The sequence below is a fragment of the Etheostoma spectabile genome, chromosome 16 (genome assembly GCF_008692095.1).
Source record: "Etheostoma spectabile isolate EspeVRDwgs_2016 chromosome 16, UIUC_Espe_1.0, whole genome shotgun sequence".
In the NCBI taxonomy this organism is placed as follows: Eukaryota; Metazoa; Chordata; class Actinopteri; order Perciformes; family Percidae; genus Etheostoma; species Etheostoma spectabile.
The window spans coordinates 6,674,886-6,694,429 of record NC_045748.1 but is presented as its reverse complement, the minus strand read 5'-3'; the positions used below and the strand labels follow the sequence as shown (position 1 = coordinate 6,694,429).

Here is a 19,544-nt window from a genome sequence, read left to right as displayed (position 1 = left end):
TGTCATGTGCCTTGCACAATTTAGGAACATTAAACGACACGTGTTTCATTAAGTGGGAAACAAAATGATAAAAAGCTACATTTGCCATTATTTATTTTCCCTCTGAAATATAAAGAATAACTTCTAAAGAAAGTATAGTATTATGGTCTTTGCCAACACATATTTAACATTGATAAATAATATTCCAATTAAGAAAAATGGTTTTACATGCAGAAAAATTCATCGTTGCAATTCCTGAGAGGGCGTGTGCTATCTGGTGGATAGATACATACCATGAGTCATATTAATACAGCCGTGACAGCCAGGGGAGAATGGTTAGAAAAGCAATCCTGTGCCTGGGGGCACTGATTCTGCTCCTAGACATTATTTAAATCAGAGAAGTGAGTCAGATACCCTTATGTAGCCATACCCATTACCTTTGTATTCTTTTGTGCTCAAGGCTTCCATTGTGCTCGACAGCTCTGTGTTTGTCAATTTGTAAAACATTTTCATCTCCTTGCAACAGTCTGAAACGAGAAAAACAATTGTAATACTGTATGTTTTGTTTAAAAAAAAAAAAAAAGATTCTCTTGCATTCACCCACTAGATGGTGGTGTTTCTGGAAAACTCAGTGAGCGTCCATTCAGTCAAAGCCTATGTTTGACATCAGCTTACATGCAGGTATGACATAACTTACCTTAGCCTCTTTTCAAAAAATGCCATTATATATATATGTCCAAATTATGACCTCCCAAAAAATCTATTTTAATGAATGGCTGGTATTACCTTGAGGTAACAAAATCAGAATATATGGCTACGGCAAAGGTACTTTGTGAAAATACATAACAGCAGTTGAAGTTCAGCAGCATGTGTTGTTCTAAATATTCACATGTTTTACTCCTGAGGAGGAAAAAGCTCTGTTTGTTTTGGTCTTTCCAATTTGTTGCATCACTGCGTCTTTGTGGAAATGTGGGAATTGGCAGGCATTAGCTATAAAGACCCAGTTGGTGCGAATCTATTAACATTCAGACAGAGCTGCAGTGATGAGGGCTGGTATGTGCCATCTGCACCCTCTATGGAATGGTCATTAAAACCTCAATAACCAAAGGAACAGGACTACATCTTCATATATTTTACTTTCATTAATGAGCAGTATTCGGCTCGCCACATTGGACAGCTTTTCATGCTGAACCAGTGTTTTCTGTCCTATTCTTTGGATCGTATCTTTTTTTCAGGTTTCTTTTTAGACACTACCCCCCTCCATTGAAATGATTTCTTTCCCTTTCTACATATTTTGTTGTAAGTTGGGGAGCTCCAAATCAATGTGTACCAGTTCTGTGCCAGATACTACTTAATATGAGATTAAATGGAAGGGAAGTTAAAGAACAACAGGAAATTAGAAATGTCAAAACCTATGGCATTAACTAGCATTAAATAAGTGTTGACTGAGCAAATATACTGTACCTCGAACATACAGTAAGACCTACTAATGAAACCACAGTACACTACAGTTATACAATATAATAGGCTACAAAGAAATTTTTTTAGGACAGATACAGACAGTACAGTTTTGGCATAGTCTACTTATTTTCATGTTGTACACCTTTTGTCTGCACACTGAGTACTTATACATTTAGCTTTTACTTATTTATTGGGCCGATAATACTTGTTTTTACTTCAGGACTATAAATGCAGGACTTTTATTTGTACATTGTGGTATTGCTACTTTTATTTCTTCAACCATCACTTATTATTATTTAAGCAGTTGCACATTTTTGTTTTCCCATCCTGTACATATTCAAATATTTCATGTATATTGTATGTATGTATATTTTTCCTAGTATTTCATTTATAGGCTATTTATATTCTGTGCTTTGTGACTGATTTTGCTGCTGTAACACCGGAATTTCCCATTTTTCTTGGGATCAATAAACATCTATCTATCTATCTATCTATCTATCTATCTATCTATCTATCTATTATTCTGACTGGGATGTACAGGATATGGATCATGTACAAGATACTTTGAGATTTACCCACTCGTATGTTCATGATAAAGTTCGTTATACAATAAGCGTGTTTGCACATTTTTAAACTGCGTTTACACACTGTTTAAAAAAAGCAGAAGACTAAAAAACAAAAAAAACAGCAACAATATAGAGTCGTGCTACTGTTACAAATAGGCCTGTAATGTATTTTCTTCTGTTGCTGCTTGTTTGCCCTGTGATGATGACATTGCTGCTAAAAACTTATCCTTTTGTCTTACAAAATGTTCTGTAGTTGTGTCACGGAAAGATGATTGACACTTTGCGGTGGGGGGAGAGGGGGGGACGGGGACGTGGACTCGTCACCCAACCGCCCCCTTTCTTCCTCCCACCTCCCCCCTCCAGGCGTGACGTGCGGATAGAAAGCGGGACCTGCCCTCCCGTCGCCATTTTTCGGTCTCGTACTCGCACTTCTAGTGGCTCGGGTGAGGGGGGGGAAGAGCAGAGATAAGGGAAAGTATAACATTTAGAATCGGTAAAACGGGATCCCTCTTAAGAAGTCAGGAATGCACGCGAGAGCTACAGCATAACGTACTGGCACCTGAGATGCACGCGCAGGTCGCGGCTGTTAAAATAATTGTTGGTGTGTGAAGACGTGTTGCGGGCCGCCATTTTTTTGCTGTGCTGCCTCAAAAGTCTGCTCCGACTCGAGAAAGGGGATTCAAAAACGCATTTCCATGACGTGTGCCTCACCGTAAGATAAAGAAGATACAAACTATCATTTCATTTCCGACCCGCGGCTACTGGCGGCCTCTTTGCAGACAATCAGATGAAAAACTGAGGCCACCTTTTCCGTTCTCATTACTGGCACTGACTGGAGGAGATACATTATTTGAAGAGAAGCCCGGTGTTTTTCTCGGAAGGCGGAACGAAAAAGGGAAGCTTCATTGATCAGTTGTTGCTCCGCTCTCCGTCGATGGTTGTCTGTCGTAAGTTTTTAGTTTTTCTATTTTGGCCGCTCAAACAATCACTCAGCTATTGACTGCTGAACACAGGAACCACATTATGTTCCAAAGTTGGATCAAGCCTGTCGCAGCCTGTCTCTGAAAACGTCAGGTTGTTTTTGTTTTCTGTTTTTTTTTATTTTTTTTATTTCTTTTATTTTTTATTATCAGAGGTCTCCGGAGCCTGCAGCGTTTGTGCAGCAATCACTCGAAAACCTCACTGGACGACGAATGCCCTACCCTGCATCTTCCAAACCCTTCTATTTGCTGTGATTGGCCCATTCCAACCAGCATACACGTTTTAACTTATTGTCTTGACTTTTTTTGTAATTTTTTTTATTATTATTTGTAACGTTAGACTAATATTAACTTATTTTGAACGGAAATGTCAACTGCTCGGTTTGATTCAGCTGATCGGTCCGCCTGGTATTTTGGACCCGTGTCACGACAAGAGGCACAGAATAGGTTACAAGGACAGAGACATGGCATGTTTCTTGTTCGAGACTCTTCGACTTGCCCTGGCGACTACGTGCTGTCAGTATCGGAAAACTCCAAAGTATCTCACTATATCATCAACTCTTTGCCCAGCAAGAGGTTTAAGATAGGTGACCAAGAGTTTGAGCACCTCCCTGCTCTCCTGGAGTTCTACAAAATCCACTACCTGGATACGACCACGCTGATAGAGCCAGCCCCCAGGTAGGAATGTCTCCACTAACTGCCATCTTTGTAAGAAGTATAGCCTACACCATGACAAAATGCCATTTGGGCCTCATGGATATGTATTGCCACGAAACTGGGTGATCTAGGTTAAGTAGCTCGGTTGTCTATTTTTATCAGAACTAACCCACTCTCAGTCAGACTTCAGTGCCCTGCTGATATGTCATGAGGCATTCTGACAAAACTCAAATTTGAAACTGGTGGGAACACTAGCGCTATCACTACACATCCAGTTTACAGCTTTTAGTTAATGTTGAGTAAGCCAAGTTGCTGGTTAAGTTTGTGTTTTGCATATTTATGGACTTCTATTAGCAATATTTGCTTAAACAGAGTTATTTTGCGGCTTCCGTCCAGATGAGTGTTTTTAAATCACTCTAAATGTGGCAGTTTCTCATTGGATATTAATACCTCGGATATTCTATTTCAATATTTTTGCTTCTACTTATATACTATACGTTAGTAAACTTTCATGTGCAAGTGTTTCTTGGAGATGCCCATGTTGATTACCTTATCAGAAATGTAAAATGTGCCCTTTCACCTAAAATCAGCTTTTATAGAACAAAAATATCTGTTATGCTAGAGGGCACCATTTCATAATAGCCACTTGAGAGTGGTCGTCTTTTAATGGTAACCTTGTGTCTCCTTACATTGCCTCATTATTATTATTATTATTATTATTATTATTATAATCTTTCAAGGTATCCAAGCACAGTGAGCGGTCCCATCCAGCCTGTGGGTGGCCCAGAGGAGAACCTGGAGTATGTGCGGACTCTATATGACTTCACTGGCAGCGATGCAGAGGACCTTCCCTTCAAGAAGGGGGAGATCCTTATTATCCTGGAGAAGCCTGAGGAGCAGTGGTGGAGTGCCAAGAGTAAAGAGGGACGTGTTGGGATGATCCCTGTGCCCTATGTGGAAAAATTGGTACGACCATCACCTCATCCTGGCCAGCCTTCCTATGGATCTCGCAACTCCAACAGCTATGGGATCCCTGAGCCCTCCCACGCCCTCGTCCACGCCTATGCCCAGCCCCAGACACCATCGCCATTGCCCCCTGGCACACCTGGAGCAGTTATTGCCCCTCTACCGTCCCTGCAGAACGGCCCCGCCATGGCAAAGGCCATCCAGAAACGAGTGCCATGTGCCTACGACAAAACAGCTCTTGCTTTAGAGGTATTGTAAAAAAATTCACTAATCTAAAAATGAGTTTTGTCTTTTTGTGCTTTTTTTCTCTTCCTCCCTGCCTTTGTAGGAGATACCATTGATTTTATCAGCTGTTTTAAAAGTATGCTTTATTGGATTTTCATGTTTTGTTAACAACACTTGTACACACCATAATAACAACACTTATTAACACTTATAGCCTTTATAAAGTAGGTCAAATAATAAATTCTGGGGACAAATTACAAGTAGTTAGAATACAAGACGTGAGAAGTCTAGTTTGTTTTTCACATAGCCAGTATATCAGATATTTCTTTGACCGATACCTTTTTAAATTAAAATGCAACATTGTGCAGTAAATCTCTCTGCCAAGTTGCAGTAGGCTACTCAGCATCTCTTAACAGCAGGCTGACAAGCAGTGTTTTGCTGCATTCTCTGGTTAAAAGATTCAGGCCTGTTTTTGCCTCAGACCTCTATCATTGGATGTGGTCAGAAGTATGCTGTTTTGAACCAACAGTGATGTTACAGGGCCTTAGAATCCACCTGTACATCACTGTAGCAAGGCGAGAATTCAAACCACAGGAGGCCAGAAAAAAACAAGCTTTTCAGGAGGTGTTAAGTTAACAATATTTCTGTTTGACAGACTAAAGTTTGAAAGTTTTTTTTGTTCTTCAAATCATCACATCCTGACTGGCATCTCTAGTAAGAGAAGCTGTTAGATGCCCAGGTCAAACATGTAGCCATTGTTGACAGTACTAAGCAGTATGCTTTGGCTTGGACAAAATCAACCCAAGATATAATAATAGATAATGGGGCAACATCATTTATTTTTGCTCTATAATTTTTTTTATTACCAGAAAACGTCTCAAATTTTGACAGTCCTCAAAGAACACATGCGTTATAACATAGGAAAAATATATACATTTTCGATTTTACTCCTAAAGCAGAATATTTATAGCACTGCACCATTTCTTGTTAAGTTTAACCACATTCTGCATCGCAATTGTAGGAGTATGTAGCTAGTAATGACAAGAGGGGGAAACACCAGTGCTGCATACAGTTACCACAGCAATCTTGTTGGTTATATGTGTGGAAGTGCCTTAAGATCGCTTGCGGCTCTTCTGCAATACACCTTACATTTAAGGCTGTGCTCTTCATCCTGGTCACATCAAAAGGTTTGTAACAGGTAGGTTCTAGCCTCTCTAGACCCTACCTGCCGGTTGATCTCTGGTCAACTTACACTTGTTGCTCTGGGCACTGGCGTCATTCTGCATGCTGATTCAGTGGTGGTGGGATGATACTTGTTGATTGCCTCAACTCGGGCTCAGACTCAATCTTCCTGCTAGCCAACCAGCTGCTAAATGGTCAGCAGCTCAAGCAGCGGTAATGTTCGATTGCATTTCTCAGCAGTGCACTCTGGCTAATACAAATTGGCTTTGACTCTGGTTACATTTACATGTTGGCGCATGTAATTTTGCATAATGTGCACTTCAGGAATATTCGGGGCTCCAAAATGCTCCACTTTGATAGCAGACTGAACTGTAGTGTTGCCCACAAGGGAGAGATGAAAAAAGAAGGCCTACTTCTGCTGCCATTCACTGGCATCAGTGTGTCAGGGACAACGTGTATCCTTGTACCCAGCAGTAGCGGCCTTCCTACATTCACTATGACTCTGAAGTGAGGTGTAAATTTGGAACATGAGTAAACCTAGTGAATGGTATTCATGCTAAAGGTTAGACAGATCTCTCTAACATTAGGTTTGACTTCTCTACTCTGTTCCCTGTGTTCTTTTTTACAATTGATATCAACAATCCTATCAGAAAAAGCCTAATACATCATTCAGACTGACGCTGTGACATGAGTTGAATGGGTCAACAAGACATGTCAGCTGGCCTGGTCAACAGGTTAAATTAACCAAACGTTAATTTAACCAACTCCACAAAAAGACAGACAGTGCTCACAAATGGTGAGCATTTGAGAACTGAAACTAACACATGACTTGTTTGGCACTAATGCAATTCAGTGTAATTGTATGGTGTATAGAGCGGCTAGAGTTGCAGATTGGATTCTGTTTACGGGCAACTAACGATTAACCCGTGACTGCGGTTTCTTACTGTATGAATGGGTCATAGGGAAGTTGAATGTGTATTTATTTTTATTTTTTGGCATTTTCATTCATTTGCTAATTAAGTCCAAAAACATAATACATTACACACAGCCCTGTTCATTGCATCTTCAGTAGACTTGTGTAAAAAGTGTCAACTTGTGGGGGGGGAAAAGTAGAAGTTTTACTCCAAAGGAAAGACTATTCTGAATACTGTTTCACGTTAACATTTATAATTGCCACACCAGGGACATGTTATTTTGATCAACTCTGATGCCTGCTCCAGTTAGTTAGTGATGGTGAAGTTCCCCATAGTGTTTTTTAGTGGATTTAAGATATTTATTAACGTAATCCCTAATAATCAGAGTGAGTAAGTAAGCCCAGTTAATTTAAAATATGTCTTTGTTAACCATTACACCCTGGCTAAGCTAGCTGGCAAAAAAGGCCCACTATTCCGTTCCATCACTAATGCCCATTCTTAATATGAGAGCAAACAATTCCAGCCCGTCAGTGTTCATCTGTGACCAGAGCTGCAGTGAGATAAGAGTATTCACATTGTCTCTTTTTCGTCATTTTTCAGACCTGCATTACCACATCTCTGCACCACTACTTGTGCTGCTGTTGTGAAAACTGTATCTGAACTTCCATAATCTGCTAGTCCAGGGAATGGAGAGGGGCTGCTAATAGGCTACTACTTCATCCACAGGAACGAAAAAAAAAAAGACTATCGGAGGCATCTGAAGGAAAACTGTAACGCAAAGTCTTTGCTCGCACACTGTTAATAGGGGACATGATTGATTTTAAATTGTTCATTTTGATTCTAAAAATCTTTCTTTTTAGGTCTTAAGGGTTCATCCACAGTACTACGTTTTCATTTTAAACTGCCGTTTTAAAACAAAAGCAATCTCCATACTGACATGCCTGAAGACGCGTATCACAGACCATCAGAATCACAGAAGGAATCAGCAAGGCCACATTATGATTGATGAGACCCAATCGGGGAGCTAATGTGGTGTCTGCGTCATCGTTTCCAAACGTGTCTGTTTTAGCCCGTCTAGACTACAATGCAACCCCAGAGTTTTTAAGCAGCTTTTCTAAATGTCTCCATTTCAGGGGCTCTGAAACGAAGGAGTAGTGTGGACGCGATGCACTAACATAGCAAAAGATAGGGTTTTTAAAACAAAAATATAGTAGGGTGGATGTAGCCAAAGATGGTCCTCTCGATGTGTCTCTCTCATTGTCAATGTTTGTCACTCCTCATAATCAACCCAACTGTCAGGCTACAGTTCTGCTTTTTAGCCCTATCTTTCCTTCCAGCAGAAGCAATGTTAGCTCTAATTAGGGGTGGAACGGTTTATATTTAAAACTGTACGGGCGTCACGGTTTGGCACATGAATTTACATAAAGATTACACGGTATGAAAATAAATAAAACTTAAGTGCAAATTAACTAATGACATGCAGAACTAATGTAATGTGGAACTACTGTTAGATAGGCGGGTTCTTCAGGGACAGCTAATCTGTAGCCCCGCCTTAGCGCTGAAGCTCTAATTGGCGTGCCGTATGTAGCCGATTTTTGCGTATGTATGCAGTTTTAGTGAGTCAGAGATGGCAGCACTAAGGGTGAGTGATGGAAGAGTTAGAGGACCTGCCGGCCTCTTTAAGATCGCAAGTTTGGGAATGCTTGGGGTTTCCAGTCAGTTTCTGTAGTACAGACGAGAGAGTGGTGGAAAAGACTGCTGTTGAATATTAGTGTTACGTTTCCTGCGTCACAGCTACAAACTGTAACATTAGTTGGGACAGACACCTTGTTTCTTCAGGCTAACTATATTAGCTTAAGCCAGGCAGGGAGCAGCTTTCTGCTGTGAAAAATTGGCCGGGAGACATTGTGATAACGTTCCATTAATGGGGTGATTTAGTTTGTCTTTGCAGAGAACAAAGATGCTGTGGGGTACTTATTTTTTACTGTTTATATTTTACTTTACATACTTCAGGCTGTTGCAGCTAGCTCAGGGGAGAGACTGTATGTCACTAGGTGGTACAGCCTGAGACATAAACAATAAAAAAAATATTGCATTATTAATTTTTTCTTTAGCTTTTCCCTCCATTGTACCAAACTCGTACTGAACCTTGACCTCTGTGTACCGTTCCACCCCTAGTTCTAATACTACCTTTGCAGCTCAAAGATAGGCAGACCTTCCCACAACCTTTGGCAGGTTTCAATTAGTTGAGATTAATTAATGCTAAAGGTCCCTAAAGACTAGGAAACATATACTATAGGCATTTGTAGGGGTTTTCTAAATGCGCAAGTACTGAATTTCAGTGCAGGTACTATTGCTGCTCTTCTGGGATGCCTATATTCCTCACTTCCCTTCACAGGAGCTCTAAGGACACTCCTTACTCTGTATTAACCAACACTGCACTTAATATTGAGTAATCGGTGTCGTAATTACAATTATTTACGAATAAGAAACCCTAGACACCAGTCACTAAAAAGAAACTAGCAGATTTCCTATCATTTCCTCTGGTATTTTTTTACTTACTGGTGCCTTGCACTGAAGACACATACCTAACTGCGTCTCATCATGTCTCTTCTGTCCGTCTCTGCATCAAAATAGGTCATGGCTTATGACTATTTTGGAGCCCCTGTAGCTCAAGAAGGGTTTTGTTTGTGTCCTTGTTGTTTTAAGGGTTTGATATTAAGACTGTTTTTTAGTTTAATTGCATAGCACCAGTCTGCTTTTTCATTACTGCATTCTTAAGAATTAGATATGATTTTTTTTTTTATTAAGCTGTACCTAATTTTATACCGCACGCTTCTGTGTTGTCACAGTAATTTTGATAATGTAAGATTTGTTGTAATTCTAGTTACAAAAAATAAATCTAAGTACTAGGTTGACTAACTGATAGTAATCTAGTTTCACTACATCCTGATTTGTTCAAACAGGCAGATTGAAGATGTTTATAATTCTTTGCCCAACAGATTCCATGGAAGCTTTTTATGACTAAGCTTAATGTGACTAAGTAGCATTCTTGTCATTCCTGGCCGGCGTAAAAGATTTGTGTTACAGATGATGTCTCGGACTAGATGTCCTTGAAGCCTCATTCTCAAGTTAAAGCTACAAATGCCCTCCCATTCATGTTTTAATCATGGTTTTGACTATGGCGACTTTTCCCTTCTAATCCAGATAAAGAACAGATTGGGGTCATGTTCAGTGTCATAAGCCCAGCGACTGGTCTGTGCTTCTGTCTTCTGTTTAAACCACAGTGTTCTAAACCGTTTTTGTAAAGCGTGTATTAATAAATCAGTTGTGCTGGATGTTGTTGAAGCTCATACACACATACAGTGTAGTTGGAGCAGCTTTGAAAACTAAGCATTGGCCATGTGTTGAATACATTTAGTTTTTTATTTGGGCTATTGCTATATTTTTCTTTTTTTTTCTCTGCGTCTTTAAGTAGAATCTGGTGCAGCACTTAATCACTAGCTCGAAATTGAAATTAACCCTTTGACTTGACATTTTTTCTGCAGATAGCAGTGTTAAACAGTACACTTACCAAATAAGACACATAATCTAACTTCATTGATTATGTCATAGCAAATGCTGTAGTGTAGCACGTTGAGCAGTTGCGTATTCATCTTAAAGTAGAAATTGTGATATTTGATAAGTGGCTATGCGGAATTGAGTTTTTTGGTCATTGTGTTCTAATTTACACCAAAATAGTCATGTGTCCTGGGTTTTCAAGAGGTTTTAGTAAGTTGTCGTACAGATATTGCACAGCGATAACCTTGGCTGGTTGAAGTACATGCACATCATGAACAAGAAGTAGATGCACTCATTGCACTGTGAGGCATTGAATGTGGTCTTTGGTTGTTGTAAAGCCGTTGTGGTATGGAAATCTCCACTCTAAAACTACATTTCTTTTAGAAAGTAATGAATCAAATGTATTTTAATTTTGACTACAGTGCATTTTTTATGTAATAAAATCTAACTCACTTAGATTCTATGCTGACAAGCCCTCCTCCTCCTGTAACTCAGCCTCCTGTCTTTCTGTCCTCAGGTTGGTGACATCGTCAAGGTTCTACGGATGAACATCAGCGGTCAGTGGGAGGGCGAGGTGAATGGACGCAGGGGCCTCTTCCCATTCACCCATGTCAAAATCATAGACCCCCAGAATCCAGATGAGAGTGACTGACCCGAGAGTTCGACTGCACCTTCTTGCCAGAATCAACCTGTACCTGAATCCGCTGGCTGTCTCCACCTTTCCCGCCAGTGTCACCACGGTTACGTGCTTGCCTGCTTGGGGCTGTACCATGATAGCAACCCTTCTGTTGTTGCCAACCGTTGCAAGGCTTTCTGACTGTTTACAGCTTTGGACTTTGGCTCCAAACTAAAAACCTGACCCTGCTTCTCCCAGTTCCCTTTCCTATGACTTGGTTCCAGACTGGGCAGGATTGTTTGCATTTGTGTCCTTTTCCTTTCCAGATCACTGGGCATCAGTGTGAGTGTGTATGTGTGTGTGTATGTAAATGTATAAGTGCATGTGTGTTCACAATAGATATTTACCACGAAACACACAAAATGTCTTTTTTTTTTTTATTATTATTTGAATTCTCTGGATATTTGTTACGATTGAAGTCTTGGGGACATAAAGTGTTGGTGTGTGTTTGTTTTGTTGATGTGAGTACTTTTGTACGAAGTGGGGATCAGCAATATCCCCATGGAGTTGGAAGAGCACTGAGGCAATGAGGAGCTAACCGTGTGTTCCATTTACCTCAGAAGCCAGAGCAGGGAGTTACATCACACCCGAGTTAAACGCATTTTTCATTTATCATTTACAAGGAAGATTTTTCATTGTGGGGTTAGCTCTAGCCAGGTTAGCCATTGTTAGCGATACCATTTGATAACAGCACATTACGCTGTTTTTGCATACAAACAGCTTAATGTCCACCGAAAGAAGTTGGACAGGACTGTGTGCACGACTCATTTAGTGAGACACTAATGAGACAGAAGTGCTAATGACTGTATGTTACTACAGCTTTCACAACTGTTGATGCACAAAGCAACCATGTTGGATTTTGACCTCTAGGTAGTGTGAGGTTGTCGGAATTCCGAGCTTGGAAATCCGAGGTCAGGGGCTTGTTTCTGACTTTGACCTTGAAAAATCTGACTTCCGAGTACAAATAGAACGCATTATAACCAGCCAGTCCAATGTTATTTCTCCAAACAATCAAGTCACTGGTGTACTTAAACCATCTCTCTCACGCACACACACACACACACACACACACACACACTGGCCATGACTTTTTCAGGTTGACGATTCTTTTTTGTGTGATGTGTGACTGGAGTCAGGAAAAAGCAGGAGAGATGGGTTTGTGGAGGATCTAGGTTGTACTGTGACATTAGAGATCCCATGATCCCATCCACTCTTCAAAATTATTTATCTCTTAATTAGACATGGCCATATGTGATTTCATTTTTTTCTTATTTTTGCCACATGATCAACAGTAGTGTTTTTTTTTTATTTGTGGCTTGGAGAAGATGTATGGTAGAGGGATAACTTTGCATGTCCACTTGGTACCTCTTTACTCTCCTTTTACATTATTTTGAACTAAAAGGACATTGCTTAGAGATTAGCAGGTTTTTAATGCCAACAGCACCGAGCACTAGACAGTATATTTCAACTTTCTGCATTGTAGTGCCAAGCTTTGAACAGGTTTTCAAAAGTCAAATAGCAACGCCTGTTGCCTTGGCCCTTGCTTCCCACAAGCATTTGACCATAAGGCTAGCTGAAAATGCATTGTCACAGTGTGGGCATGGGGAACTGAAGGCTTTCCACTGAGGTGAGAAACTCCCATTTCAGTGGCATAGGTCAGGGAAGGAGGAAGTGTTTCAGCAAGTCCGTAAAAATCCCAACAATGCCTTTTTCAGAGAGTAAGCTAAATGCATATTTTAGCGCATGCAATCCCCTCTCTCACCTAATATTTGGTCTGTGCACAATTGTTGTCTCTCTTTATGCAAACAGGCTCTATCAGATTTGTGGAAAGCATCTTTGTTCCTACTGTGATGCAAACCGTGCTGACCCATAGATTTCTGCTGTAAAAATTGGGGTGTAATAACCATTTCACACCGTGTCTCAGCCTATTGCTTTCCAGTTAAATCAATGTTCAGCCGTTCACTCAGAGTAATATTGTGCAGTTTTTTTTAGTTGTATCCCTTTTTTATTTTGTCAGTTTATAGTCTGCAAGTAAATCAAGCTTTTCTGTTAAAATTAATAATGTTATTAAATAAAAAAAAGTACCTACGGTGACATTTACAAAAGGGAAAATGCCTGCTGGTTGCCTCTGTGCATGGCCTCTTGGCCAGGGAGATGGTTCTACCTGGCCAAATGCTGCTTAATGTCATTTATTTCCTTATTAAATAAAGGTTTCTCTTATTTTAATCCCTCCTGGTTTGTGCAAACAAACCAGTGTTGGTTTTCCTCATCAAACTTGATGAAATTACTAATTAAGCAATACACCCCGATTATTTCCTTTCTTGAGGTGAACTTGCTTTTCTCGTGCTTTAGTTGTTTTGTAATGGCATTAACAGTATTACTGTGCTCTCTTCTCATATTCTAGGAAAGCCTGTCTTTTACTTAAGAATTGAAAATTGTGCCTTTTATTTTCTTATACCATTTACATGTGTTAATATTCCCATGGTTAACACCTGTGCTGGTATTGACCCTTTATGTACAGAACAAGTAAATAAAATTTACGTCTACTTCTTTAACTTGCTCTGTCTGGTGTCTTTGTCCTCTGCATGTTGTCTTTTTAACAGATGGGTGGGTGTGGAGATGTTTGCAGCAGCTTGGCGTCACAGGTTGTGTATCTAGAGCATAGGACAGTTGCTCGTGCTCTAATTTTTGACAGTTCCAGTTTTGATTCTGGCTGCGCCCAGGAGAAAGGAAGCAATTAATGAATTTTAATGAAGTGCTAATAAAAGAAAGTCAGCCAACCTTGATATGGGGAATGGGAAACTTTTCAAGGGCATGTCAGATGGGCATATTCTGTGACCGTTAAGCACTTTTGAAACCAGGAACAAATAAGTATAACCCAATAGGTCCTAATATGTATGTATGCAAGAAGTAATATGTAAGACCTGGTGACGTGTACTGAAATATAGCTGAGGTTGTCTTGCATTGTTATGGGGAAAGCCTTATTGCCTCACTGTCATGCCTTACAAGGTAATGGACTCCAGATCATATGCTTCTGGTGATGAAAAAGGTGACTTGTATAAATGGGAAATGGGGCTTTAGCTAAATATAAGAGGATTCAAACCATTCACAGTGATGGGGAAGTTGTTGAAGCATATGCTAGGTTATGCTACTGTTCCCTAGTGTAGTAGCCATGAGCATACATGCATCTATAATGCCTGTAGAATGCTACCATTCCATACAGATAGCAATGGTTCTAATGCCATAAAGCATATCTTCATCATACACAACATGTCTGCAACTAGTCACTCACTGAGCAGCCTAGAAATGCTTCCGTATCCATCAGCACCATTCTGTATCAAGACCTGGCTTTACTATTGGCTTTTATAACAATGTAAATTACTGAACTATGGACAAAGTATGTTAAGTCACAGAAACATACAATCACGTTTAAATCACAGCTAACGCTCATGATGGCGGTACAAACAGAAAAAAAGTATGCCTTAAATTGTGCCTTTTACAGCTCTTCCATGATTAGGGATACTGTGTATTTGATTCACTCTCTGGCCCCTGGATGCTTTGTGTGCATGTGCCATGTTAAATTGTCATTAAAGCCAATCGATGTCTTGCGGCGGACTGTATTAGGCGGTGGCTGCAGTGGGAATGACCATAATGAATCAAACAGGCTGAGTCTGACCTCTCCTCGGGGCACTGTGTGAGCGTGTGTGTGTGTGTGTGTGTGTGTGTGTACGTATGTGTGTGCGCGTGTGTGTGTGGCATGGACGATGAAAGCCTTCCTACAATCCATCACCACCGCCAGCGCCCCCCAACTATGTGATGGCAGCTGCCCTGCTGTAGTGAATCTTTGCTGTTTAAAAATAGGGAATAAATGATTTACATTAAAAAGGAAGATAACAATTATTTACTTCAGACCTCGGTGAATAATATTGCCGATTTAAATGCAGAACAAATATTTAGTATACATTATTAATTTTAAATGTACTCTTAAAAAGTATCAAAAGTTGTTAAATCAATTTTGTAATCAACGGTGCTAGCGGAAAAAAAAAGCCACTATGGGATGCGAAAAGACTGGAAGGGCCATAATAATAAAACTGTAGATTCATGACTAAAACAGTGTCTATACAAAAAGACAGATGTATGCATGCTTTTTTTGTCCAAAGCACGTCGTTTTTTTCTGTTCATATTATATTAATTTTGTATGACATCATTAGTAGGACTTTTTATGATTTATGTTTTTATGATATGCAATCATGACATTTCTGTGACATACTATACAATGACTTAATTGTCATTTTTTATGACAGTCCCTGACTTCTTTAAGCACTTTCTTTACGGTCATCTATACGATGACTTTCACTTACAACTGTGTTTTCTCTTCAATTGATTTTACAGCAAAGCAGACACTAGCAAGGCCATTTCAATGGCAAATTATATTGATTTTCTTTCTGACACATTTTTATGCCATACTATACTATGGATTTGTTATGACATAATTTTATGGCATACTATACTATGACATTTTTTACTGACATTTCTATGACATACTTTCACAAAACGTTTATGACATGTTATACCATGTTTTTTTACGACTTTCCTATGGCATACTATACATGACAATTTTATGACACTTAATTTTAATATGATTTTTTATCACTTTTTTCAACATGACTTATTTCAACACACTATACAATTACTTTATCCCTTTTTCAACATACTTTATTGTGACTTTTTTATCAATATTTTCAACATACTATACTATGACTTTTTTATCATATTTTTAACATACTATGCTATGACTTTTTTATCATATTTTTAACATACTATGCTATGACTTTTTTATCATATTTTTAACATACTATGCTATGACGTATTTCAACGTACATTTTCATCACTTTTTTCGACATACTGTACTACTGACTGTTTAATCGCCTTTTTCAATGTACTATACTACGACTTATTTGGACATCTATACTTTGACTATTTTATCACTTTTTTCGACATACTATTCTATGACTTTATCATCATTTTTTTCAACATACTACACTATAACTTTTGTAACATACTATACTGTGATTGTTTCATCCCTGTTTTTTGACATGCTGTACTATGACTGTTTCATTGCTTTTTTGACATTCTATACTATGGCCTTTTTTGAGATACTTTACAATGATTTTTTTATTGTTTCTTAACATACTATGCTATGACATATTTAAACATACATTTTCTTCAGTTTCTTAGACATACTATGGCTTTTTTGAAATGTACTATATTATGACTTTTTTATCATTATTTTTTACGCACTATACTGTGACTTATTTTGACATACAATACTATGACTTTTTGATGCCTTTTTTAGACATACTGTACTATGAATTATTTCGACACACTATACTGTCTTTTTTATCATTATTTTTGACATACTATACTATGACTATTTTGAAACACTATACTATGACTTTTTGATGCCTTTTTTAGACATACTATACTATGACTTTTTTCTCAATTTCTTATCACTTTTTCGACATACTATACTATGACTTTTATGACATACTATACTATGACTTTTTTATCACATTTTTCAACAAACTATACTATGACTTTTTTGACATACTATACTATGACTTTTATGAAATATACTATTTTACGTCTTTTTTATCATTATTTTTGACATACTATACTATGACTTATTTGACAAACTATACTATGACTTTTTGATGCCTTTATTAGACATACTATACTTTGATTTTTTTATCACTTTTTTCGACATACTATACCATCACTTTTTCATCACTTTTTCAACATACAGTCCCTGACAAAAGTATTGTCGCTTGTGTACAAATTGACCTGAAGTGCCGCTGAAATATATTTCTAATCAAGATTTATTTACAAGAAATGGCTCATTTTAATCCCAACAGCTTTTGTAATAATGTTTCAGTGCAAAAAGAAACTGTCAAAAAGTATTCTAATATTCACAGCTTGGTAAAGCCCACTGAGTCAATTTGTGCAAAGACATAAGTGTTGTCGCCTTGTCATATGAGCTTCACCTGTGACTAATAATGGATCAGTTAGGTCTCAGGTGTGTATAAAAACAACCCCAGTACACTAGACCTTCACATCAACATCACATCAAGGGTGGAAGGCAACATCAATTGTCTCAAATACCAAGAAATCTTAGCAACTCTTATATTCCCAACCATAAAAGAGGCCAAATTCTCCAGCAGGATGGTGCTCCATCGCATACTTCCATCTCCACTTCAAAGTTCCTCAAGGCGGAGAAGATCAAGATGCTCCAGGATTGGCCGGCCCAGTCACCAGACATGAACATCATTGAGCATATGTGGGGTGGGATGAAAGAGGAAGCATGGAAGACCAAACCAAAGAATATTGATGAACTCTGGGAGGCATGCAAGACTGCTGTCCTAGCTATTCCTGATGACTTCATCAATACATTGTATGAATCCTTGCCAAACCGCATGGATGCAGTCCTTCAAGCTCATGGAAGTCATACAAGATATTAAATTTGAATCTCACAGCACCACTATTTAATTTGCTGACATATTTTAGTATTTGTAGTAAATTTGTTCAATTTCTGTATAGGCGACAAAACTTTTGTCTTGCCAAAATTTGACCTTCTGTCTTGTTTAAATACTAAATCTTTTTTTAGTGAAATTAATTTAATTCAGTGCATTAAACATCATTTGGGAGGGTTTTAGCTTTTCATATATGCTATTTCTTACACCAATTGATTAATTAAAAGTCAGTTTAATAGCAGGTGTTTCTACAAAATAGATAAGCGACAAGACTTTTGTCAGGGACTGTACTATACTATGACTATTTTGACATACTATACTATGAATTTTTTGAAATACTATACTATGACTTTTTCATCACTTTTTGTAACATACTATACTATGACTTTTTTATCAATTTTTTCGACTTACTATACTTAGACTTTTTCATTACTTTTTTCAACATACTATACTATGACTATTTTGACACACTATACTATGACTATTTTGACACACTATACTATGACTATTTTGACACACTATACTATGACTATTTTGACACACTATACTATGACTATTTTGACACACTATACTATGACTATTTTGACACACTATACTATGACTTTTTTGAAATATACTATATTATGTCTTTTTTATCATTATTTTTGACACACTATACTATGACTTTTTGATGCCTTTTTCAGACATACTATACTATGAATTTTTTTTATCATTTTTTAACACTTTTTTTGACATACTGTAACATTGCTTTTTTCGACATACTATACTATGACTTTTCTATCAGTTTCTTTGACATACTTTAACATGGCTTTTTTTAAAGATTTTTTCGACACACTGAACTATGATTTTTTAATCACTTTTTTCGACATACTATGACTTTTTTATCACTTTTTTCGACATACTATTCTATGACTTTTTTATCACTTTTATTGACACACTGTACTATGACTTTTTCATCACTGTTTTCAACATACTATACTATGACTTTTTTGACATACTATACTATGACTTTTTCATCACTTTTTGTAACATACTATACTATGTCTTTTATATCACTATTTTTGACACATTAAACAATGACTTATTTTGACACACTATACTAAGACTTATTTTGACATACTATACAATGACTTTTTGATGCCTTTTTTAGACATCTATACTATGACTTTTTTATCAATTGTTTTCACTTTTTTAACATACTATACCATGACTTTTTTATCACTTCTTTCGACAAACTACACTATTACTTTTTGATCACTGTTTTCGACATACTATACTATGACTTTTTGATGCCTTTTTTAGACGTACTATGATTTTTTTATCACTTTTTTGACGTACTATACTATGACATTTTTGACATACTATACTATGACTTTTTCATCACTTTTTTTAACATACTGTACTACGACTTTTTTATCACTTTTTTTGACATACTATACTATCACTTTTTCATCACTTTTTTCAACATACTATACTATTACTATTTTGACACTATACTATGACTTTTTGATGCCTTTTTTCGACATACTGTACCATGACTTTTTTATCTTTTTTTTTCGACATACAATACTATGACTTTTTACATATTATACTATGACCTTTTTGAAATATACTATATTATGACTTTTTATCATTATTTCTGACACACTGTACTATGAATTATTTTGACATACTATACTATGACTTTTTCATCACTTTTTTTAACATACTATACTATGACTTTTTTATCACTTTTTTCGAAATACTGTACTAAGACTTTTTTATCACTTTTTTCGACATACTACGACTTTTTGATGCCTTTTTTAGACATACTGGACTATGACTTTTTTATCAATTTCTTTGACATA

General features: G+C 37.7%; 1 protein-coding gene across 1 annotated transcript; it reads left to right on the top strand.

Annotated features, from left to right (window-relative positions):
* Window positions 1-2,388: 2,388 nt before the first annotated feature.
* On the top strand, window positions 2,389-13,722 carry crkl (v-crk avian sarcoma virus CT10 oncogene homolog-like). Its single transcript, XM_032538967.1, has 3 exons — window positions 2,389-3,664; window positions 4,384-4,858; window positions 11,009-13,722. The coding sequence occupies exons 1-3, from the start codon at window positions 3,354-3,356 to the stop codon at window positions 11,141-11,143; spliced, it is 921 nt and encodes a 306-aa protein (XP_032394858.1). The 5' UTR covers window positions 2,389-3,353; the 3' UTR covers window positions 11,144-13,722.
* Window positions 13,723-19,544: the final 5,822 nt, after the last annotated feature.